Source organism: Globicephala melas, chromosome 3, assembly GCF_963455315.2.
Source record: "Globicephala melas chromosome 3, mGloMel1.2, whole genome shotgun sequence".
Classification (NCBI taxonomy): Eukaryota; Metazoa; Chordata; class Mammalia; order Artiodactyla; family Delphinidae; genus Globicephala; species Globicephala melas.
Window position 1 is genome coordinate 111,822,316 of NC_083316.1, and position 26,606 is coordinate 111,848,921.

General features: G+C 38.6%; 2 protein-coding genes across 2 annotated transcripts in view; both read left to right on the forward strand.

Annotated features, from left to right (window-relative positions):
• PCBD2 (pterin-4 alpha-carbinolamine dehydratase 2) overlaps window positions 1-24,950 on the forward strand; it is a 49,908-nt gene extending 24,958 nt beyond the window's left edge. The window contains exons 3-4 of the mRNA XM_030869575.2: window positions 23,397-23,477; window positions 24,669-24,950. Of these exons, the coding sequence (XP_030725435.1) occupies window positions 23,397-23,477; window positions 24,669-24,764 (177 nt within the window). The 3' untranslated portion in view covers window positions 24,765-24,950. The remainder of the gene's footprint in view (window positions 1-23,396; window positions 23,478-24,668) is intronic.
• Window positions 1-26,606, forward strand: part of CATSPER3 (cation channel sperm associated 3) — a 94,234-nt gene that overhangs the window by 21,970 nt on the left and 45,658 nt on the right. The window lies entirely within an intron of this gene.

Genomic DNA, 26,606 nt, shown 5'->3' on the forward strand with positions numbered 1-26,606 from the left:
GTCTGCAGTTCCTGGAGTCTTCATGCCTATGATGTTGCTACCTTACAGTGTTGATCGTCACGCATGTTTCGGGATCCATCACTGCTGCCATAGACTCTGGGTGCCAGAAGTGAAACCAGCAGTGGCTCTGTTAGCCTTACCTCTCATGGTTCTTTGACTAACTTTTAAAAGTCATTTTCTCCCTAAGAAATGGCAGTAGAGATATACTGAAGTAGTTTTTTCGCTGACTAACCATTTTATGTCTATAGTATGGTGTGGGTATCAGTGGAATTTTTGAGTTTTATAGTTGATTTTCACTATTTGTCGAGTGTTGTCACCCTTTTACGAACTTCCCACTTTGGAGAAGACTGCGTGGTAGTTTTGTGTGTTGGGTGGGGTACTTTGGGAGCACAGGATTAGAGTTTGGATTAGAGTTTGATTTAGAATGGAAATTAACCTTTGACTTACTTCTGTGTGAGAGTGGAGGCTGGGAAGTGGTGCTGAGCTGAGGTAGTGTGGGGTGGAGGGGGGGAAGGAATAGAGTTAGGAGGTTGTCAAGTTAGGAATGCTTGAATTCTGTCTGAAATTCAGGCATTATGTTTGGAAATTTTAATTACTTTAAAAAATATATATTTAGAGTGCTGTAAAGGAGCTTATTACGAGCTTTTAAAAAATTGCATCAAAACCCAAACCATTTCCCATTTGTTTTGATGTAACCAAAGTCATTTATTACTAACTCATAAAATTATAAGTGGCAAAAGAAAGGTGTTGCACCAAAAAGAAGAAAAAAATCTCTTTATTTAGCGTTAATTTTTGAAAATTTTAAAATAAAATAGAGCCTGTCTCTACTTCTAAAATCAAAAAACTGTATTTAAATGGAATGATATAAATGCTGGCTATAATAATTTAACCTTCATTTTCTCTGTTGTCGGATTTGTGAGCAGATTTTTCTTAAATCCATTATTATAAGAATGCTTTTAGTCTTTAAAAAAATCTTATTTGGAATATACCTGACCATATTTGATGTTTAAAGGAAATATATTGGAAGAAAATACTGAATAGTATTGAATTTTGAGAGAAAACATCAACCTTGAACCTTCTAAAAAGGCATATGTGTGTCTTTTAGTTGTCATTATTCAGTATGGCCCTGCCTTCTTAGAAAGTGGTACACAATAAGAAGGTGGCCAGATAGAATTTCTAACTTTATTACATGCTTATATTAATGTAGTCATGATTTTCTTATATTCAGGTTTTGGATTTTGTTTCTGCTTGGTTTTTGAGATTCTGGAATTTTTAGAACCTTGTATCCCTAACCTGTTAATGCCTGTGTGTAATATGTAAGGGGTATCTTCTGGGTTATAGGAACCTTCATCATTTTTGACGGGGTTTTTTCCAAAATCTGAGGCAGTCAGGAGAAAGGGTGATGCAGAGTGCCCCAGTCTATGCCAAAACGCAGAGACCACTTAAATCCTGTGCAGCGTCTATCATGTGAAGACACAATCTCTAGGCCTAAAACCTCTGATGCATCTAAAGAGGGAAACAAACACGTAAGAAAAACACATAAGGTGGTTCACAAGTGCTCTCTGTGAAAGGCTGAGGCAGACATTTGTGACTTGGGGTCTGCTCTCACAGTATGTGAAACTGAAAGATAAATTGGACACTTAACTGCCTTAAAGTTCTACTGGAGCTTGTAAAAACACTTCTGAGGTCTCAAATAGGTCATTTATGCCAGACAGAGAACTCTAGGTTCTTTCCTAACTACCATGAAGAAACAAACTCTCACTTCCTAAACAATATGGTTGCCAGCTTAGGAAAACCTCAGTCCGTGCAATAAGAAGAATCTTTTTTGTTTTTTTTTAATCACCAGAGAACACAGCACTTATCTCCTTATGCTGGTTGTCAGGTCACACAGTGGGAGGAGCCCTGCCGTCACTGGAATACCCCCTGAGGCCAGGGCTGAGAGGGAGGAGTAACTATCCAAGGTGGGAGTTCTCACTTTCCCTTCTGGGTCTTTCTGTATCACAGGACTTTTTGGGCACTTTTCCATATCATACTGCATGAGTCCAGAGAGATTTAAAGTTAAAGCAGCACACCTTTTTTTGTAAAGAAAACAAATTCAAACTAAAAATCGTAAGGCATGCTTTTCTGAGCCTTGGGGATTTGGGCTACAGTCCCTGCCAGTTCCGACCCTGTTGGTCTCGTGAAACATGGCTCTCTGGATTGTGCATTTCTTTCAGAACCACCTCCAATTTATTTCTGACCTCATGCCCACTCCCCATATTTACAGATCAGCATATTTTTTGTTTTATTATAACCCGGGATTTGCAGCTGGCCATAACTCTCAAGGTTTCCATGAAGAATACATCTCAGAAACCAGGGTAGGCATGGCCTCAAGTTTTCACTGGGTGCTTGAGGGAGATTAGGCAAACCAAGAGGGTAATGGAGACTTTGACTTCATTATGAAACTCTGCCAATATCATAATTTTGAAAACTTAAGATGCAGATCATTTCAGAGCAGTACTCTGTTCTCTAAGCATTAAAGATGAAAACAGAGCTCTTTTGTATCCTGACTCCTGGGCCTTCTCTCTGCCCCTCAGTGAGTAGTCCTCTCCTGGGCAAATTGGGGAGCTCAGTGTGAAAGTCGGGTGGTGGGAATTTCCCACCAGCAGATAGTCCAGCAGGTAGTGCTCCGCGCTCTCACTGCCGAGGGCCCGGGTTTGATCCCTGGTTGGGGAACTAGGATCTTATAAGCCACGTGGCGTGCCAAAAAAAGGAAAAAAAGAAAGTTGGGTGGTGTGCCCACAGTCACATGTGGCTGGGAGAGATATTTGAGGATAAGAACTCAGGTCCCAGAGAAGGCTACTCTGGGGATCTTTCCACAGGGCACACTGCCTGCACACTGGAGGATTTGATAACCCTGCCATTCCCAGTTTGGTGGGTGGAGTATTTGTTCTAACAGTTTCAGTTGTCATGGTTTTGGCACAGCAGACAGTTAATACCTGAACTAATCGGTTGCTTTAATAAGCGCTCAGTTAAAGAAGACTTTATTATGCAGTCTGATGTTCTCACTGGACTTTGAAAAAAAGGATTTAAAAAAAAGGCTTCTCATTTGTTCCATAAACCCCCAGTTATACAGTTGTTCCTCAATTTTACCTCTGAAATTCCACAATGTGCATTGGTAGAGAATTCAAAGAATCTTTTCAATATCTTGTAATAACCTATAATGGAAAAGAATCTGAAAAAGAATATATATATACACACACAAGTGAATCACTTTGCTGTACACGTGAAACATAAATAAACTACTTCAGTTAAAAAAAAGAATCTGTGTTCAGAAGGCTTGGCTTAAAAAGACATATTTGTATACATGTCTCTCTTCTACATGATTGAACTATTTACGTGAAATAGTTTCTATAAGAGAAAGTTATCCATTCTATGCAGCTTCGAAAAATAAGTAAAGAAGACCATGGAGCCGCATGGAAAATGGGTAGGATGTTTTAATGTAATAAGATGGTTAAGGATCCACAGTAAAAGAATATTATCATGACAGTTGTGGGAAAAAGGGCACAGGGAAAAAATAAAAACAAAATATATAATAGTTTTTTACTTCTTTCTCTAAACCTTCTGTAATGCTTTATTTTTCTCTTGTAATTAAGTTTTTAGAAGAAAAATTACAGGAAACTTAGTTTTGCTATAATTAGCTTTTAGGTAAAAGGAAGAAATGGAAAAAGTATAATCTGACATGAGAGATTTGTCCTGACCCACACGGAGGCTTTGGAGTTGGGCATACTTGAATTCGAATCCCAGCCTCACTTTTTGTTAGGTGGTTGACTCCTCTTGGAGCCTCAGTTCTCTCCTCTGCAAAACAGGAAGGGTCAGCCTGATGGCGGGGTTGTGTGAATGCCTGGCCTGGAGTGGTGGTTTTTTTTAATGCCTTTTGGGTTTTCCCCTTTCCTTCTTTATCCAGAATGGAACAGTGAGAATCAGTGATATTTCAGCCCCTGAGATAGACTATGATCCATACATAGTCAGCAAGAATCAATTCTGTTCAGAGGGTGCTACTTAATCAGAAAGGAGTCTACTCAGGTGTATCCAAGTAAATGATAAAACAATTTATGGTTAATGCTGAAATAATCAGGAAGTAATCAGAGGCAAATTGTTCCTTGTGTCTATTAGGTGGTGCTATTATTGTTATCATTTAAAAATTTATTGAAGTATAGTTGTTTACATTGTTGTGTTAATTTTGGCTATACAGCAAAGTGATTCAGTTATGCATATATGTGTACTCTTTTTCATATTTTTTTCCATTATGGTTTATCACAGGATATTGAATATAGTTCCCTGTGCTATACAGTAGGACCTTGTTGTGTATCCATTCTCTATATAATAGTTTACATCTGCTCACTCCAAACTCCCATTCCATCCTTCCCCCACCCACCTTCCTCGTTGGCGAGCACAAGTCTGTTCTTTATGTCTGTGACTCCGTTTCTGTTTCGTAGATAAGTTCCTTTGTGACATATTTTATTATTATTTGTGTCATATTTTAGATTCCACATATAAGTGATAGCATATGGTATTTGTTTTTCTCTTTCTGACTTACTTCACTTAGTATGATAATCTCTAGGTCCATCCATGTTGTTGCTGCACATGGCATTATTTCATTATTTTTTATGGCTGTGTAGTCATTCCATTGTATGCTGCTACTATTCTTATTAGCTAATATTCTTTTTCATTGAACTTTACTGTGTGTGTGAGGGTGCTGTGCTATGCAGTTGGTACACATCATCTCCCTATGCCCAGATGGGAATCCCAACCTAGCCAAGACAAATGTAGCTTGCTCAAGGACCCAGGTTTTGGATTCTTGGACTGATAGTCTTTTTTTTTTTTGCGGTACGCAGGCCTCTCACTGTTGTGGCCTCTCTCCCGCTGCGGAGCACAGGCTCCGGACGCACAGGCTCAGCGGCCATGGCTCACGGGCCCAGCCACTCCGCGGCATGTGGGATCTTCCCGGACCGGGGCACGAACCCATGTCCCCTGCTCCGGCAGGCGGACTCTCAACCACTGCGCCACCAGGGCAGCCCTGGACTGATAGTCTTTACATCTCATTGTATGCTTCTGTTACAGTACATGTCTTCTGTTTTTTTTTAATTTTTTTAGTTTTTAAAATTTTTTAATTTATTTTTTTCGATGTGTTTTTTAAATGTTCTTTTCCTCTGCAAATCAATTTAAAAATTAAATGTTACCCACAGTTGATCTATTTCCCTATTGATGGATATTTGTTCTTTCTGATGTTCATTACTACAGTAAGTTTTGTAACATGCGTCCTTATATTTCCTTGTGGACAGGTGTGAGAGTGTCCTTAAGGTATAGATCTAAAAATGGAATTGCTGGGATAACCTTCTGGTATACAGATTAATAAACAAGGTTCAGGATTGTGCAAAGGTCAGGGCTTGGGGACAGTCACATAGTAGCCCAGTGACAAGGCTCTTTGTCCTTAGAGAACCCCTGTCCATGCATGAAGCCAGTGAAACCCATGGTGACCTAAGCCCTTGTGACTTCAGAGCAGCGTGAGCTGATTTTGAAGTGGTTCTGGAAATCTGCGAGGGTTTCATAAGGTGCAAAGATGGAGTGCAAGTAGGGCCTCAGTCCAGGTAGTGAGTACTTCAGGGCAGAAAAGATCTACTTTTTACCACAATTCACTGTTGATAGCACTTACTTGGAATGTCACCCATGATACTGCAGATTTGTAATTTATTACCTTAAATTTTTATAAATGTGCAATAGTGTTCAGACCTAAGTTATTTTATGTCTGTTGCCTGAAAAAGGATATTCCAAAATGGTATTTTCCCTTTAATTTCCCAAATCAAAAAAACTCCAGATTGTGATAGAAATGTAACTACTTGCTGTCTCCTTTCCTCTGCAGATACGGGTGAGACTGAAAAATGGTGCTAGTCAAGTTGGCTTAGCTTCTGTGCATTCAGGGACTGGTGGACTTGAGTTAGGATGTTGTAGTGTGGACTTCAGTGGAGCTGGGGTTGGGATGCAGTTGCCTAGTATCTGCTAGTTCTGTCTCATCCACTTGTGTTTAAGTAATCTCATTGCTTTCAGTGGAGGAATCCTATTTTACACTGGTCTTCATGGGCAAAGATAATTAAATATATTTGCCTGGTTAAGCAAATCGATAAACTTGTAATAAAGTGTATCAGACCGTTTCTTTGGCTGGACCAACCAGAACAGCTTGTGAAGCAGAGCTGTTTCCAATGGAGCATGAAAAGCTTTGAAAATTCTCAGTAATAGCAGAAAGCAATATTTGAAACCACCCTTATACAATTGTTTGTTTTCCTCTTCCCCAACCAAGTTTATAAAAATTTGGTCAGACAGGCATTTTGTTTTGATTTAAAATATTTTCAGTGAATTGTTATCTGCTGAATGCACATGTGTTCCTGCACTTTTTCTTTCACGACTGAAACTTTAAACCTTCCCTTAAGTCCCCCTGAAAACTTCCCTCTGCCCAGTAAGGTTTGCACATGGGAGGAGGGCGAAGGGATTTGGGCCCTGGAGAAAGCCCACAAGTTGAAATCTGCCTGTGCAGTCGTGCACCAGAAATGGCCATGGTTAGTGCCCTATGGGTTCTTTGTCTTTCTCGTCTACCAAGTTTCCTCACCCCCAAAATACGTTGGTTAATTTGGGCATTTCAGTTTGGTTAATCAGATCATGAGTGCCTGTGAGCATGGCAAGAGGCATGATTGAAGCATTTATAAAAATTTGGCTCATAGTAAGCCCCATAATTTGTTTTAAAGAATTACCTCTTCAGTGACATTATAAAAAAATAAAAGCCCAAAGATTGTGGTTTATAACACCACACCTGGTCCGGATTGTACTGGATGAATCCATATTTGCTTCACTGTAAATGATTTTGAGGGTGGAATTCTTGGATTGTTTTCTGTCTTGTAAGCCCTTGACATTGTACTGGTACCTGTGTGCGCACAAACCTCCTGACATGGGAAAGGCCAGCTCAGCCTCCCACTGAAATGCAGGTTGGCTGCATTTATTCTGCATGTTCCTAGAATGAGGAAATGATATGACAATAAACAGAAATGCCCTTGCTGAAGAGAGAAGGGAAGCTGGTGTTTATCTGGTCAGGTGGTTTAGATTAGCCATGATGCGGCTCTGTATTATGTTACTTTAAATCATTGTGTCCCAACAGGACATAAATTACGAAGATTGTTACAGTATGTTTCATCCTATGTAAGATCAACAAATTGGAATAATTTTTTTATAGGAAAATCACAGTGCTTTTGGCAAGGCTATTGAAGCCTTTAATTTGACTTGAGTATTTCTCAAATATTATTGCCTAATATATAAAGTATGATTTGCATAGGTATGAAATAATAAACTTATAAAAACAAAAGGGAAGAATTTCTCTTTAGCAGTTGCATCAAATGGCAAAGCCCTCTCACTCCATCAGGCTCTGTATGCTTTCTTTGTCCTGGGGCTTTAGAGCTAGCTGTGTTCTTTTCCTCTGATGGGATTGTAAGTGAGCTGTGCAGGTCTTGGTGCGGAGATGGAGCTTTGCTGTGTGCTGCCTGCCCGTCAGCCCTCACCTGCACAGAGAAGGCAACTGCTCTGTGGTGGAAACATATGGGAGCCTGCTCTAAGGAGGAGAAAAACTTTCCCATTTACATACGCCCAGGAAAACAAACCGTTTTTTTGTTTTTTTTTTTTCAGGATTTTGTGAGTTATTTTAAAAAAAGCAAAAAACCCAAACCCCAAAACCCTACTTGATCAACAGCTGAAGTTAAGGTAATTTATGTAAGAATATTACAAAAAGAATTGATTTAAGTAACCATTTATTCTTTTAAATGTTTCCTCTATTCATTACTGTCTTCTGAGTTACTAGAGTTATTTGTGAATTTTAAACACAGAGAGTTTTTCATTTGTATTCAGGATGCATCTACATTTATTTGGCTACACAGAGCAAATTTTCTAGATTAAAAAAATGGAGTAAAATTACTTTGTGTAGGATTCAAGCAAATTGGAACCTTTTCAGTGTTCCACAGTAGCACATTTTTTGTGCAAGGCACAAAAATGCACGTTCTTATGAGACCTCCGTACACTTACAGTGAACTTAAGAAGTAGTAGAGCCTCCGATTTACAAAGGCTGGGAGAAGTGAGACATTTAGGATTTGCTTAAGTCCATAGAATGAGGCAGAGCTGGGATTAGAACTTTTCGGGATACGATGACATCCCCCACCAGACCTTGTGATCTTTTGATACCAAAAATAGGGTAAGTGCTGAGCTTTTTTTACTTTCTTTGTGCCTCAAGCCCTGATATTTTTCTTTTAATTCTTTAGTAATACTGTTTAGAACACAAGACCAAAAAAGTACCTAGTTTCAATCAGTAAGGGTAGGAAGAGAGCTCTCCTTAAGCCTCATCATAACAGATTGAGGATAAATTCAGAATATATTTGTGGTTTGCTTCAGCTCAGTGTCTGAAGACTGACAGGTTCAGGGACCTTTCCAAGTTCATAGCCTGTGTGTGCACTTTGAAACAAATAAATACAGACGACTTATGGGATGGTGTGTTTCCACACCGGGCTTCTTCTGGATTGGCATCGTTTTCTGAGAAGCGGGTCTGGCAGGCTGTTTTCTTCCAGTGATGCATTGCAGCCGTCTATCACTGGATGTCCTCTGTGGAATGATCAGGATGTCTGATGGGGCTTGAATATTTGGGTGATGTATTTTTCCTACAGAAAATATTGGTAAATGTTGCTAAAACTGTACCTAAAAACTCTTACAAGGAGACTTGATTCTTGTTTAAAAATAAGTAAAAGAAAGGATAAGTATGAATTCACCAATGTGCAGACCTTTTTATACCATCGGATACTTTGTGAAGTGGAATGAGACTGTTTTACAAAATGTGTCCTGCTTGTAGAAAATGTATTTACTGTACCATTAAGCCAGACCAGATACTGCTTTGTTTCTCTAAAATGCTTTTTGAGAGTCCCCACACGCAGATGGTAGGGGAGTGGGTGTTCTTTTTGCCCCGAGCCCTTGTTTTCTTCCTCCACCCTTTTGGTTATTGTTACCGGATCTTGACTTTCAGTTTAATATAACACATCCCAGTTTGGGCAGAAAGAAACCATTTTGTCTTTTCTCTCTTTCTCTTTTTAAAATTAGGTGCATATACAACCTTATATATATAATAAGGCAAGGCCGTTTCCCGTCAGCTATAAACTGGAATTATATAGTGTACGTACTAGTTGCATCTCTTAAAAGGAACCAGTTGATTATAAAGAAGAAAAGATAGGGAGTAGACTATTTTGCATATTATTCCATTTTTTCATTCCATTTTTAAAAATGTATTTGGCCGTATACTCCATATATCGTAGTGGTTTGGATGCATGAAGTTGAAGCCTAGGGATATTTTTCTGTATAAATTTGAATTTTTATAAACCTCATAATGATCACAATATGAAGGAGTGTAAATTGTAATTCTTACAGGGTGGCTAAAACAAAACAAACCAAAAACCTTGGTCGTCTTTGCCATACCTCTCCCCCGTAAGACTCCTGAAAGCTAACGAATACGGATTATCAGCAGGTTAGGAAAGAAAACCTCCAACAGGACTTTTCTGAGGCAACCGATTGGCAATAATGAATAGCAGCAGTGAACAGCGAGGCATCAGAAGTTATTCTGACATTAGGGAAATCGGCATTAATGGCTTCTCTGGTGGATTCCTCTCGGGTGATTTTGAAACCGTTGTTTTGGTCTGCTTTAGGGGGAAAGGATGGATAGAAAGCTGGTGAAATGTGCTGATTCCAAGAGAGCAAAACTAAAGGATTGTGAGAAATTCTAGAAAGAGCTAATCAGATTTAGCTGTTGGTCTGCCCAGTAGTAGCTGATGATGATATGGGGAAATGTAATTTAAATACATGTGCAGAGGAATTCGGAAATGAGTGGTAAAGGTGTTCTCAGCTTGTGGTCATCCTGGTCAGAACGTCTTTTTGGCACAGAAAGCTGTGTGAAACTTAGCTAGTTAGAGAACTTTCACTGCAAATGGAACAAAAACGAAGGACTCTTAGGTAAAATTGTGTGTACAGGTGTTTATGTTGCTTAACTCTGCTGCCTTGAGAAGAGTGGATTCATAGTAGCAGACCTTTATCAAACAGTAGTCTCCCTAGGAATTCAGGAGGAGTTTACTAATGTAATTATAAATCCTGATTCTGCAAAGAAAACTCTTTTGCACCTTGCTTTTTCATTTAACAGTATACATTGAAGGTAGTACCATGTAACTAGCTAAAAGAGCTGCCTTATTTTTCGAAATGGCCTAATTAGGATATTATGATTATTGCAAAAAAAATGGTGACTTAGGAACTTCTTTTAACGGCTCTAAAATATTATGGTTCTGTGCGTACAGCTTTTGAAAGTAATGTTTAGAAGTGAGCGTGCTATCTCACAGGTGGTGTACTTATTGCCACAACTGTGGGGGCACTAATTCAGCCTAAGGCACAGCAGAGCGGGCTGTTCTTTCAGTAGGTTGTGGACATTGTCTCAAGTGCCTGGGGAAGCCAGTTTTAGCTTCAGAGTTGGGTATTCTTGGCCTGAGTTGTTGGAAATGTTGGACTCTGCAGTAGAGCACGTAGAAGGCAGGTAGCCTAGGGCCCCTGGATCGGCTGGGGTTGTCTGCCCAGACACGCACACACACACCAGACTGCCTAGGGGATGGTCTGCAGGCAAGGCCTTTAGTTTGGCTTCTCAGGGAGATGTGAGTCACCTGTTTGGTTAAGAAGCTCACTGACAGATTGCCAGTTCCACTGGAAATCTTCTTCTGAGGATACATCGAGAAACCGTTCTAAATATGTTTATGGTTTTCTCAGCCTTGCATAGGTGGATTTCTTTGGCCTTCCTGTTGTTTTTGTACTAGGTTTGGAAAGGAATTCTTCCTTTCCAGACCATAGACACTGTAATGTTAAAGTGTTGATGATGATAATAAACAGTAGCATTAACTGAGTGCCTAATAGAATGCCTGTCGTACTGTAAAGTTTGTTACATGAATTATCCCCTTTAAACATATGAGGAAACTGAGACTCATTTCAAATGTTAAGTAATTTCTTTGAGGTCACATAGCTAGTGAATAGCAGAGCCAGGACTTGAACCTAGGTCTCTGACCCTAAAGTCTCTGCGATTGACCACTGTGTCAAAATACCAGTGACAGTTTGGAGGAAAAAAAGCATGATCAAATACATCTTTGGTTGGATCTGCTCCTCACATTTCTCGTGTTGCAAGTTGAGAATATGCGTCTGTTGCCTGCAGATTAAGATCTGATGTTCCCTTTGCAGTGGCTAGAACAGTTGAGTGTTTTTCAGAGAAAGCCATCGTGAGACATGTAATCATATTCTGGGGGCAAAGAATGCCTTTCCTTGGTGCACCAAGCAATGTTTATGTGATGGATCAGTCACCAACACCAAGGGAAGGTCCTGTCCTGTGACATGTGCGTGCTTGGCAATGATCTTGCTGTGCATTTTGCTTAATAATTTTCATTATTTTTAATTAAAGTTGAAGAAGTGCAGACTCTAGCTGAAATTAAGGTAGGTTGTGTTGCCGGAATTTGGTAATTACTTTAATTGATCACAAGATAGTTTCCTTGATCACCAATTAGACTAAATTGCCGATCATGTTTCAAGACGTGAAGAAATGCCCAAACTGATTTATGTAATAGTGTTTTCATTTCTAATCAGACATAAATATCGTTTCCTTCCATAGCAATTGTATTTTATAAAAGAAGGGTTATAGGCCTACAAACATAAAGGTGATTCATAAACAATAGAGTTCTAATTCATTGAATTAGTAAAGGAAGTATTTAGAGGCTTAATGGAGATTGTACTGGGGAAATTACTTTGGAGTTGCTGGTGCTCATTTTCTTAGTGGGAGATATGTTCTTTTTTAGTGCATAATTAAAATAGTCTATAATCAAAATATAAAAGGCAGCTGATTTAAAGAACATATCAAAGAGAATTGCTCTGAGTAATGACAGATTCATATTGTAAATATGTGCTAGAAGTTAAGTCTTAGAACTTTAATAAATCGTGTTACTTGGACTGAAGCTGCGTTTTAAATTCAGGGTGCTGTTAAACATTTCACAGATCAATACAGGATTTTTGTTTCGGTTTTGTGCATCTGATAGTCTTTCATATTTTCATGGAATAAACTGAAACAAAAGGAACTTTAAGAAAATTAAAGTTCCCAAAGAATACTTGATTTGGGGTTCATGGAAAAATCTTTTAATTGCTGATGGTTTGGAGATTTCCAAATGACAAACTTCATTGGCCCAATTTACTGTGATTGTAATGCTTACATTCCATAAAATGGCAGAGTGACTTAAAAAGTCATACTTCATCATGCATTCATGGACTTGTTCATAAAACGTTTGTAATTTGCAATAGAGGAAAGACTGAAACCATTATCAGCCATTATATGCTATTTGTTGGACATATGTTTGTTTGAAATGGCCGTGGCTCAACAGAACATGGCTCATAGACAAACTATGCTATAAATTGGCACTAAAAACCCACCTAAACAGGTAGGCATATGTTAAGAAGTTAATGTGAGCCAAAATATTTTAATATGAACCAGGTTACATACATCACAGGAGGATCCCAGCTCCCTTTACAGTGAGACCTTCATTTGCATGGCTTCTTCATTTTTTCCCAAGCTAACTGACTTTTAAAGTAGATCATATATATATTGGTTCAAAAGTCAAAAGGTACCAAGGAGTATAGTAAGCCTCTTCCTGTTCCTGATTCTCAACCACCCAGTTCTCCCTTTCCACCCCCCCATCATTCACTATTCCCAGATCCTTATATATCATTCCAGAGATATTAATGCACATACTTTCTTTTCTTTTCTTTTTATACAATTTATAGACTATTGTTATGCATTTTTTCCCATTTAGTAATATATGTTGGAGGTATTTCTAGTCAGAGGATAAAGAGTTTTCTCCTTCTTCTTAATGGCTACATAGTATTCCAGTGAATAAATGTACCATAATACATTTTAATCAGCTCTCTATTAATGGACATTTGGCTCTTTCAAGCCTGTCGCTGTTACAGGCTGTGCTGCAGTGACCATTCTTGTAATTTATGTGTGAGTATGTCTGCAGGACAAATTCCTAGAAGTGGAATTGCTTGGCCGAAAGACGTAATCATATTTTTTCCTAAGGGCATAGGCATTTTTAATTTTGATAAATGTTGTTGTATTCTCTTCCATAGTGATTATTGTTTGTTTTTTTTTTTGTTTTTTTGTTTTTCTGTTTCTTCGGTACGCGGGCCTCCCACTGCTGTAGCCTCTCCCCCTGCAGAGCACAGGCTCCGGACGCGCAGACTCAGCAGCCATGGCTCACGGGCCCAGCCGCTCCACGGCATGTGGGATCTTCCCGGACCGGGGCACGAACCTGTGTCCCCTGCATCGGCAGGCGGACTCTCAGCCACTGCGCCACCAGGGAAGCCCCCATAGTGATTATTATATCAATTTATTTTCACCAAAAATATGAGAGTGCCTTTTCTCCTGTATCTTCACTAACAGAATATTATCAAACTTTTTGATCTTTGCCAAACTGATAGGTTTAACTTAGTTCCCCCCACCCCGATTTATTGAGATAAAATTGACATATAACTTAGTTTTAATTTGTACTCCTCTTATGTATGAGATGGAGCAGTTTTTACGTTTAAGAACCATTTGATTTCTTTTCTCTGTTATCTATTATGTCCTTTGCCCACTTAAAAAAATTGGGTGTTTGGTCTTTCTCTTATTAATTTATATAAGATCTCTTGATATGCTAAGGAAATGTGTACTGCAAATACAGTTTGTTTTCTTTTAATTTGTTGACTTTTATTGTCATACAGAAAAAAATTTAGTAAGATTTATCTATTTTTAAAAAATTTATTTATTTATTTATGTTTTTGGCTGCATTAGGTCTTCATTGCTGCACGCGGGCTTTCTCTAGTTGTGGTGAGCGGGGGCTACCCTTCGTTGCGGTGCGCGGGCTTCTCATTGTGGTGGCTTTTCTTGTTGTGGAGCATGGGCTCCAGGCGCACGGGCTTTAGTAGTTGTGGCACGTGGGCTCAGTAGTTGTGGCTCACGGGCTCTAGAGCGCAGACTCAGTAGTTGTGGTGCACAGGCTTAGTTGCTCCATGGCATGTGGGATCTTCCCGGACCAGGGCTCAAACCCATGTCCCCTACAATGGCAGGCGGAATCTTAACCACCATTCCACCATCTGTTTTTTAGTAGTGGTTTAAAGTTTTTTGTATGTAGAATTTATGCATTTCTTATTAAGGTTACTCCTAGATAATTTTTGGTGCCATTTTAGATGGGAACTTTTCTTCCAGTGTATTTTCTAATTCATTGTGTTTATAAGAAGCTTATTGACATGTTTTTGGCTTCTTTTATTCTTGACTTCAATGGGAATTCTTCCAGTCTTTCCCCATTAAGAAAGGTGTTGCCTACAGGCTCCGGACGCGCAGGCTCGGCGGCCATGGCTCACGGACCTAGCTGCTCCGCGGCATGTGGGATCTTCCCGGACCGGGGCACGAACCCATGTACCCTGCATCGGCAGGCGGACTCTCAACCACTGCGCCACCAGGGAAGCCCTTTCTGTTTGTTTTTACAGGAAGCAACCAATTTTCTATTATATATTTCTTCCAGATACAGCTTCTGGATTCAGTAGTTATACCATTTTTTTCTCTTTCCTAATTAATTTACATTTGCTTTTCCCTTTATTTATATTCATTCCTGCTCTCCTCCCTAAATTTATTTTCTTGTTATTTATCTACTTTCTTGATTGGATATTTAATTAATTTATTTTAATTCTTTAAAGTTCATTAATTTAAGATAATTTAAGTATTTAAAGATGTTTATTCTGATTATTGCTTTAGATGTATCCATATGTAATGCTTACATTATTAATTTCTATTAATTAATATAAATAATAATTAATAATTATTATTTTCTCTTTAGTATTGATTTCATTTTTGATCCGAGTTTTTCTATTTTTGTTTTTTTGTTTTGTTTTGTTTCGTTTTTCTGATTTTTTTCAGCTACTTTAATTTAAAAAAAATTTTTTTTTTTTACATATTTATTGGAGTATAATTGCTTTACAATGGTGTGTTAGTTTCTGCTTTATAACAAAGTGAATCAGTTATACATATGTTCCCATATCTCTTCCCTCTTGTGTCTCCCTCCCTCCCACCCTTCCTATCCCATGCCTCTAGGTGGTCACAAAGCACCGAGCTGATCTCCCTGTGCTATGCGGCTGCTTCCCACTATCTGTGTATTTTACGTTTGGTAGTGTATATATGTTCATGCCACTCTCTCGCTTTGTCACAGCTTACCCTTCCCCCTCCCCATATCCTCAAGTCCATTCTCTAGTAGATCTGTGTCTTTATTCCTGTCTTACCCCTAGGTTCTTCATGACATTTTTTTCCTTAAATTCCATACATATGTGTTAGCATACAGTATTTGTCTTTCTCTTTCTGACTTACTTCACTCTGTATGACAGACTCTAGGTCCATCCACCTCATTACAAATAGCTCAATTTCGTTTCTTTTTATGGCTGAGTAATATTCCATTGTATATATGTGCCACATCTTCTTTATCCATTCATCCGATGATGGACACTTAGGTTGTTTCCATCTCTGGGCTATTGTAAATAGAGCTGCAATGAGCACTTTGGTACATGACTCTTTTTGAATTATGGTTTTCTCAGGGTATATGCCCAGTAGTGGGATTGCTGGGTCATATGGTAGTTCTATTTTTGGTTTTTTAAGGAACCTCCATACTGTTCTCCATAGTGGCTGTACCAATTCACATTCCCACCAGCAGTGCAAGAGTGTTCCCTTTTCTCCACACCCTGTCCAGCATTTATTGTTTCTAGATTTTTTGATGATGGCCATTCTGACCGGTGTGAGATGATATCTCATTGTAGTTTTGATTTGCATTTCACTAATGGTTAATGATGTTGAGCATTCTTTCATGTGTTTGTTGGCAGTCTGTATATCTTCTTTGGAGAAATGTCTGTTTAGGTCTTCTGCCCATTTTTGGATTGGGTTGTTTGTTTTTTGCTATTGAGCTGCATGAGCTACTTATAAATTTTGGAGATTAATCCTTTGTCAGTTGTTTCATTTGCAAATATTTTCTCCCATTCTGAGGGTTGTCTTTTGGTCTTGTTTATGGTTTCCTTTGCTGTGCAAAAACTTTGAAGTTTCATTAGGTCCCATTTGTTTGTTTTTATTTCCATTTCTCTAGGACGTGGGTCAAAAAGGATCTTGCTGTGATTTATGTCATAGAGTGTTCTGCCTATGTTTTCCTCTAAGAGTTTGATAGTGTCTGGCCTTACATTTAGGTCTTTAATCCATTTTGAGCTTATTTTTGTGTATGGTGTTAGGGAGTGATCTAATCTCATACTTTTACATGTACCTGTCCAGTTTTCCCAGCACCACTTATTGAAGAGGCTGTCCTTTCTCCACTGTACATTCCTGCCTCCTTTATCAAAGATAAGGTGACCATATGTGCGTGGGTTTATCTCTGTGCTTTCTATCTTATTCCATTGATCTTTGTTTCTCTTTTTGTGCCAGTACCATACTGTCTTGATTACTGTAGCTTTGTAGTATAGTCTGAAGTCAGGGAGCCTGATTCCTCCAGCTCTGTTTTTCGTTCTCAAGATTGCTTTGGCTATTCGGGGTCTTTTGTGTTTCCATATAAATTGTGAAATTTTTTGTTCTAGTTCTGTGAAAAATCTTTATTGGAGTATAATTGCTTCACAGTCCCATGTTAGTTTCTGTTGCACAACAAAGTGAATCAGCCATATGCATACACATGCCGCATATCCCGTCCCTCTTGAGCCTCCCTCCCATCCTCCCTATCCCACCCCTCTAGGTCATCACAAAGCACAGAGCCGATCTCCCTGTGCTTTGCTGCTGCTTCCCACCAGCCAACAATTTTACATTCGGTAGTGTATATATGTTGATGCTACTCTCACTTCGCCCCAGCTTCACCCTCCCACCCCATGTCCTCAAGTCCATTCTCTATGTCTGCCTCTTTATTCCCTACCCTGCAACTAGGTTCATCAGTACCATTTTTTTTTAGATTCCATATGTATGCGTTAGCATATGGTATATATTTTTCTCTTTCTGACTTACTTCACTCTGTATGACAGACTCTAGGTCCATCCACCTCACTACAAATAACTCAGTTTTGCTTCTTTTTATGGCTGAGTAGTATTCCATTGTATATATGTGCCACATCTTCTTTATCCGTTCATCTGTTGATGGATATTTAGGTTGTTTCCATGTCCTGGCTATTGTAAATAGTGCTGCAATGAACATTGACCCAAGAGTTTTAAAAGAAGAATTTAAAATTTTTTCAGGTAGTACTTTTTGCTACATTAGTGTCCTGATTTTGTTTTTAATTTTATTGGAGAATGTTATCAGTACTCTTTCTACTTTTTGATTTTTGAGATTTTCTTTGTGGGGTAGTATATATTCGGTTTCTGTGCATGTTCCAAATATATTTTAAAAGCTATATTCTCAAGTTTTAGAGTTTAAAATGCATCGATTACATCTACCTTTTAAATTATGTTTTTAAGTAGTCCATATCCTTACTTTTATTCACTTAATCTGCCATGGCTCAAGAGATGTGAATTAAAGTCTCCAACTACAAATATTTCTCTTTGGCCCATGAGCCCTGTCATTTCTGTCTCATTGATTTTGATGCTATGTTATTGCAATATAGATATTCACAGTTACTCAGTCTTCATCCTCATTGTGGATATACTTTATAATTTAAATTACCCTTATGATTTCTTAAAAGAAGTTACATTTGCCTATGTCCTTTTATTTCTGGTGGTTGAATTTTGCTTTGTGATCCATTGTAACATTCTCTCTTCTTAATTTTAACTGGTTGGATTTAGGCTCTTTACATTTATTGATTGGAAAGGTGTTTGGTCTTATAAAACCCGACAGAATCAATATACTCTTTTCTCCCTTATCTTAAATCATTATATGGATTGTAGGATTTTTTTGTTGCATTTTAATTGTGTTTTCCTTTACTTAATTGTGAATTAAGTTGTTTTGTTTTCTTCTAAATTTCGTTCTTCTTGTGGATACTATTAAATCTATAGTTTTACATAGCAAATGTAATCCTCCATTTCTTTAGATAGCATTTAGCTAGCATTTCTTTAGATAGTGGTCTCCCCACTAAGCAACATCAAAATTACACTTCTACTTTTTCCTACTTTCCTTTTAGGAACTAAAATTTTAGTTCATATTGTTTTTTAGTTCTAGTGCTTATGTTTTATACTTTTAAATATATCTTTAACACTTGATCTTTCAGCTTTTAAAGATTTTTTTTAAACTTTCATCTACCTTCCCTATTTTTATTATCTTAAACCCTTTTAATAGTTTATAACATTTACATTTTATTCTGTAACTATAATCCCCACAGTTGTTTAAAATGTATTTCTAGAGCTGAATGAGTTTATTACTCACTGTCAATACCTTTGGTATAGTTTCCGCATTCATCTCTTAGTTACTTATATTTCATCCTTTAATAAAAATTTCCTCAAAAAGGGTGAATGGAAATTATTCCCTGAGTTACTGCATTTAAAAAACATATGTCTCTTGCATTAATTTTGAACAACGGTTTAGCTGGGTATAAAATTCTTTTTTATTTTTTAAATGATTTATTTATTTTTGGCTGCGTTGGGTCTTCGTTGCTATGCGTGGGCTTTCTCTAGTTGCGGCAAGCGGGGGCTACTCTTCGTTGCGGTGCGCAGGCTTCTCAGTGCGGTGGCTTCTCTTGTTGCAGAGCACTGGCTGTAGGCACACGGGCTTCAGTAATTGTGGCACGCGGACTCAGTAGTTGTGGCTCACAGGCTCTAGAGTGCAGGCTCAGTAGTTCTGGCGCATGGGCCTAGTTGCTCCACTGCATGTGGGATCTTCCTGGACCAGAGCTCGAATCTGTGTCCCCTGCACTGGCAGGCGTATTCTTAACCACTGAACCACCAGGGAAACCTATGGGTATAAAATTCTTCACGTTTTCATTTCCTAAAGTCTTTATAGGCATTGCTCCTCTAACTTATATGTTGAATGTTGATATGTGGAAGTTTGAAGTCAGCCAGATTCTTTTCAACATTATAGGTGAGCTGATTTTATTTGACTAGGTGCCAAAAGAATTTTTTTATCTTCATAGTTCACTGACTTCACTAGAATGTGTAGACATGGCTGAATTCTTACAATCTATAGACTTAAAACTTTTGTTTCTGGAAATTTTTCTTGAATTACATGTCCAGTTTTTTTCTTTCTTCTGTTTTTTTTTTTTTTAAAGTTGTTGTTCTCTTATTGGCAACGGTTATCTATATGTTAGATGTATTTTGTTTTCTGTATTTATTATTTTCTAATTATTTTAAACTCGTGTTGATTTCTACTTCATTTGTCCATTTTCTCAGTCCTGTTCTCTAAGCTTCTTACTGGGTTGCTGGTATCTATTTTGCCTTGGGCTGTTAGCAGATTTCTTTGATGGAATGGTTTAGAAAGCCTGTACTTTTAGCTAGCTCAAGGCTTTTAGATTCCAACTGGCATCCTGGTAACAAGTAGCTAGGGCTATAAAAATAAATCTTTGAAAGAAGGGACAGATGTTTTTCACTGTCTGCCAAGTTTGCTGTTTAGTCATATTCCTTCTTTATTGTATTCCATATAATCAAAATTCCCCTTTGAGGTTTTGCTTTTTCCCTCTCCTACCTACTCATCTAACTTCCTTGCAGAAGTTCTTTTACTTTAATTTGAATGTGTATTGTTATGGATGTTGTTAATTTGTGGATTTAGAAATAAATGTTTGGGGCTTCCCGGGTGGTGCAGTGGTTAAGAATTTGCCTGCCAATGCAGGGGACACAGGTTCGAGCCCTGGTCTGGGAAGATCCCACATGCCGCGGAGCACCTAAGCCCGTGTGCCACAACTACTGAGCCTGTGCTCTAGAGCATGCAAGACACAATTACCGAGCCTGTATGCCACAACTACTGAAGGACGTGCACCTAGCCAACTACTGAGCGTGCATGCCACAACTACTGAAGCCTGCGCACCTAGAGCCTGTGCTCCGCAACAAGAGAAGCCACCTCAATGAGAAGCCCGCGTGCAGCAACAAAGGGTAGCCCCCTCTCGCCTCAACTAGAGAGAGCCTGCGCGCAGCAACGAAGAAACAACACAGCCAAAAAATAATAAAATAAATTAAATAAATAAATTTATTTAAAAAATTAAATGTTTGGAGGATTAATTTGTTCTGTTATATGGAAGAAGGATTTGGAATTATCTTTTTGCTCCCATAACAGATAGAGTGTTCTTTCCCTAAGGAAGAATTAGGATCCTGTGTAAATTGTTTATCAGGCTTTTCGATATTTTATTAAATGTAAATATTAGGTGACAGTTGAAGGGAAATATGCAAAACTGAGGAAAATACAAATTTGGAGGGTGTTTGGATGTACTTTTTTTTTTTTAACATTGTATGTAGATAGGGTAGATGCTTTTTCTTTGATCAATGTACCTCTTAGGATATGGATGTTCTCTTTTAAGTCATATTTGTGATGGAATAGATTTTACTACTACGCTGATAGCATGCTGGTGGTCAGAGATTTGAGGAGCACTTCTGATCATGTTCAGATCATCCATTCAGTAGATCCATTTGGCTCTTGGGCAATGTTAAAGGATTCTAAGCATCACTTTGGACCTTTTAGGATAGCTTGGTTCAAAGAAATTGTGGCTACAGGGCTTAAGAACTTAGACAGTGACTGTGCCCACCTGATTTCTTGTTATTCAGCTGTTTTCCCCAGTCAGTCTGCATCAAAGTGTTATTCCACCGTATATTATCTTTGTCTAGTATATGTGTGTCAGTCTCTGTTTATCGCACATGGGAAAAGGAGAGAGCCATTCTTCTGAGACAAAGCAACTGGAATCTTAGATTCTCAAGTCTGTGGGAGGGCTTTTCATTTGCCATTATGTTTTGTGAGGTTTACGGTATGTCGTTTGGCCAGAAGCAGTAGTGGTAGCAATATGTGCATTCTGTGCCAGGTGCTGTGCTAAGTGTTCTTATATCCCCATCTCTCTCTTTTTTTTAACATCTTTATTGGGGTATAATTGCTTTACAATGGTGTGTTAGTTTCTGCTTTATAACAAAGTGAATCAGTTATACATATACATATGTTCCCGTATCTCTTCCCTCTTGCGTCTCCCTCCCTCCCACCCTCTCTCTCTTTTTTTAATAAAAATAATTACATGACCGTTTTATTATTATCATCATTTTACTGATAAGAAAATTGAGGCTCAGAGTTAGATCACATGACAGTTGAGTAGTAGAATTGGGATTTGAATCCCTGGCTCAGAAATCCATGTCCTTGGGACTTCCCTGGTGGTCCAGTGGTTAAAACTCCACAGTCCCAGGGCTTCCCTGGTGGCGCAGTCGTTGAGAGTCCGCCTGCCGATGCAGGGGACACGGGTTCGTGCCCCGGTCCGGGAGGATCCCACATGCCGCAGAGCGGCTGGGCCCATGAGCCATGGCCGCTGAGCCTGCACGTCCGGAGCCTGTGCTCCGCAATGGGAGAGGCCACAACAGTGATAGGCCTGCGTACCACAAAAAAACCAAAAAACAAACAAACAAAAATAAACTCCACACTCCCAATGCAGGGAGCCTGGGTTCAATCTGTGGTCAAGGAACTAGAACCTGCATGCTGCAACTAAGAGCCCGCATGCCACAACTAAAGATTCCACATGCTGCAACTAAAAGATCCCGCGTGCTGCAACTAAAGATACTGCATGCCACAACTAAAAGATCCTGCGTGCTGCAACTAAAGATCCCGCATGTTGCAACTAAAGACCCTGTGCAGCCAAATAAATAAATATTTTTTTTAAAAAAAGAAAGAAATCCGTGTCTTTAATGTCTCTCGGGGTGGTGATGAAATTGTAAATCTTCTAAAGCTAAATGAGAATAAGGCATTATAGGCAAACAGGGTAAAAATTCTCATAATAATTTAATACAGGTTAACTCTGTGTTTGAATTATTAAAACAAACTTTCTCATTTGACTTGTTCCTTCCCCTCACATAGAAAATCAAATTGTGAAATGAGAAGTGGTGGGAGAGTGAATATTGTTTTCCTACTGATAATTCCATACATAGTTAAATGGATTTTTCTTGAACTTCCTTCCTTTTCCTAATAGGGAAGACTCTTCTTCAGGCATTAAGTGTCAAAATGGAAATCTTTATCCTGAATAAAATCGATTCTGAGATAGGAACCATTATGAATGACAGAATTGTTTGAAAATGGCATCTTCCATATTTCTGTTAACTTGGAAATGCACTCTTATGTCATTTGGTGATCCAAAAAACATAGCGCAACTAACATCAGATTGTTTTTTCTGGATAGGGGTAAAGAAGTTAAATATTTATTTATGTGGCTGTAATGGGTAATGCCTGTGAATTCCACTGTAACTTTGTAATTAATGTACCACTTCCTCAGAGTCTTACCAAGTATTTCTGCCTTATGGACACGGAAGAGACAAACTCTTCTACCGTTTGCAATTACCCTCATAAAAATTTGAAAGCAAGCAAAAAAATGGTTTTTTTCCTCTCAGGACAAGTTTGCCTTCTGCTTAACAAAATTAGGTTTGCACTTTCCCTGTGGTATGAAGACAGTGCCCTACAGGCCCCCACTTATGCCTGTGGCTGGCTCTGCAGCCTTCTGCCCCAAGGCGGAGTGCTTTCTCCTCGAAATGGCAGTGCTGGGCAGTAGCAAGAAGACCCTGAGTGGGCAAGCCCATCTTTTCTGTTCCACTCTGGATGTCAATGAAAACAGTCTCTCACCCCCTTCTGTCCTGCCTGGCGGATGGGATGGTTGTTCATTTCTACCGGAGCTTTGGCTTAAGACACACTCACAAGACATTTTCCCATAGTCTTTGTGGTCGATGCCTTAGTTAGCACCCCAGTCACTAAAAACAAAAGGAGCAGTGCTGCAAGAAAAGTGACTTCTAAGATTTGGGGCCAGGTAGTGAGATCCAGGACACTGAATTAAAGGGAAATTATTCCTTCTTTTGGAGAGTCTCGTCCTGAGGAAAATTAAACAGCCCAGACAGGTCACTGGGTGAGACCAATTTCCCGGTTTGTTTATTTGAGCCTGATTGTTTTTCACCATCCAGCAGCAGGTCACAGTCCTGCTACACTGCTTCCCCAGCTCTGTGGAGAGCATTCGCTTTCATATTTGATTCTCCAGGCTTCCCTGAGGATTCTAGCCATGTTTTTTCTGGTCGGGTTGCTCTGTTATCTCTCTCAGATCCAGGGCAGGGGGCACTGTCAGTCATCACTTTCGACTTCATCTTATGCAGGCATTTGGCTTTATGTCCCGAGTTGCCCTACAAGCAGAGAAGATGAATCATCACCCGGAGTGGTTCAATGTGTACAACAAGGTAACTGAATTGCCTGATTTTGGAATCACCATAATTATGGAGTTTAAGAAACTTCTTCCTTCCTTTCTTGCTTGTCATCCTGTGCAGCTAAGTGTCATTGTGCTTAGGAAAATATTCTTATTCTTTCTCTCAGAATCCCTGTGTATTACTGCAAATTAGTAAAAAAATGTTCAGATCTACTCAAGACAACAGTGACTGAGTTCTTTATTTTCATGCTTATCTTCTACAGACACTAGTATGGAAAAGTTGGGCCAAATTAGACTCCTGAATTAAACTTGAATATCTATCATGTAGATAAATTTTTAAACCCTCTTAAGGTAAATTATTGAAAGAGATGGTAGCAAATAAGAAAGATACGGCCTTATTTAATAAATTTGCTCAAGAACTATTTATTAAATTCTCTATTCTCAGTGGGAACTGACCTTCCTAAGAGAAAGAGCAGACTGAAGAGACTTCATCAAGGAGTTTTAAGGGGGCACAGTGAGAAGAATAACACTTGCCCAAAAAGTGTCCTTGCCTTGGTGATCATGCCATGTGGAATTTCTTATCATCTAGATTTCTGTGAGATTTCTATTATCTCTTTGAAAGTCCTCTTTGAAAAAAGAAGATTTCACATTTTTGTGATTTAATTGCAATAATTCAGAGCATACAGGTACCAGCATAAACTTTTATTTCCTAGTTGCCTCTCTTTGCCCATAATTTTGTTTTTGCTTTTTAATTGATTTGTCAAGAGGCAACAGTCTGTTCCTCCACCCCACCCCCACTTCCCTAATTTGGAAATGGGCTTTTTTTTAACATGGTTGCTAAGATATTACATTTGATAGCTTAGTTTTTCTCAGTGGCTTGAAAATAGTTGGTGTAATTAAAGTAATGGGAGTTAAAGTGGTACCTCAGTGTCTCTCTCTCTCTCTTTTTTTTTTTTTCCTGAAGAGTCAAGATTTGAGATTCTGGTAGCTCATTTGCCCTTCTTATGAGAGAACCTTTTTATCCCTAGGAGGCTGCTGGGCCCAGCCTGGAGTTTACTGGGTTTTAGAAATGCATTGCTTATTCATAATGTAGTATTTTCCAAATCATTTAATCTCCTCAATTCTCAAAGGTAAATATTGAGTAATAGATTGATTTCTGAACTACCAAAGGAGAGCATCATGAATTGCAACTCAGGGTTTTCAAAGCTGCTTCTCTCTTTCTTAGGTTCAGATAACTCTCACATCACATGACTGTGGAGGACTGACCAAAAGAGATGTGAAACTGGCCAAGTTTATTGAAAAAGCAGCTGCTTCTGTGTGATTTCTTCCAAAACGATGTAAAATCTTATATACACATCTAGCTCCAATGTCTTATGTACACATCTAGCTCCAATGTATTTTGAAGGCAATTTATCAACACATGAACATTAAGCCGTAAATTTAGTTCACCTTTTGAACGATCACATTTTGTAAAATCAGTGCTTAAATAAAAATGATTTAAACTTGAGCCTGAGGTATTTTTCATTATATCTAATCACATATATAAGGTAAATCAACCCAGGTAATTCTATTAATAATATAATAATATATTAATATATATTAATTATATTAAATATATTTTAATTATATATATTTATTTATATATATATTTAATTTAATTTATATTTAAATATATTAATATTATATTAATTATATTAAATATATTATTAATTATATATTATTATATATATAATATAATATATATTATATTATATAATATATTAATAATTATATATATATTATATTATATTATAATAATAATAATATTTCTCTTAAAAAAGAGAAATAACATTTTTAAAGACCAGAAATGGGTATGGGGGAGCATTCACACATTTTTATAACCCAGAAATTCAAGTGATTATGGTGACTTTACAAATGCATTGTGTTGGAGAGCAATTGTAAGGTAGAAAAAGAATGATGAACTCTATAGGTAAAGGGTTTAACTGTATGTAACGGTTCTTATGATGCTAAAGTTGATTTGGATTTTAGCTGTTGTTACTACTTAAGTAGTTACTTAATTTACAGAGATCTCAAAAATTGGGTGAGCTGTCTAGTGTTTTATCCTTCCTTTTCAGACAGGGAGAAAGAAGAAGACAAGTGTCTTGTGCAGCAAGGTGAGGCAATAAAAGGATTCACTGTCACAGTGACCAACTTGCCAGGTCATTATTTGACATACTGAGGGGAGGAGGAACCAAGGGTCATTTTTTCCCATCATTTGCGTGTTGTGACCCCTGAACTGAGGGTATGTAGCCACTGAGCTAGAAGCTACTTGGGTATTATCCAGTAATGAGCTCTGTTTACTCCATGTGTCACTGACATGAGTAAAATGGAATATAAAGTAAGCTATTATTTAAAAATTGCAGTAACTGTTCTTTGAGGGAACTCAGGAATGTAGTTGTTAATGAGATTAAAAGGTAGATTAAAAGAATGTGTATGTATCTATCCAAGGAACATGCCTTATAGTAGTAGGATTTAACAAGGATCATCTTTATACCCTGCCTTACATCAGAAGCCAGAAAAATCACTCTGTGTTACAATAAGCAAAGCTTCTCATCCCCCCCACTCCCCACCAACCCTGGCCCCTAGTCTGAGAAGTCATATGGGAATATGATAAGGAGGCTGAGCTCTCTGAAGCCAGTTTTCGGCTGGTTCTGTTGGCCTGGCAGGTATAGTCATTTTGCCCTGCGGGTGTGGAGTATACACGGTGGGGTGGCGGAAAGAGAGAGAAGAGTCACCCCAGACTCTGTGGCTGCTGGGAGATCCAGAGCCTGGACACTAGAACTTGTACTTCTTTGAAATTTTTAACAGGGAAAGGCAGGAAATTTTTAACAGGGAAACGCAGTGGTTAAGAATCTACCTGCCGGGCTTCCCTGGTGGCGCAGTGGTTGAGAGTCCGCCTGCCGATGCAGGGGACGCGGGTTTGTGCCCCGGTCCGGGAAGATCCCACATGCCGCGGAGCAACTAAGCCCATGCACCACAACTACTGAGCCTGTGCTCTAGAGCCCGCGTGCTGCAACTACTGAGCCCACGTGCTGCAACTACTGAAGCCCACGCGACTAGAGCCTGTGCTCTGCAACGGGAAAGCCATCGCAATGAGAAGCCCGTGGACTGCAACAAAGAGTCG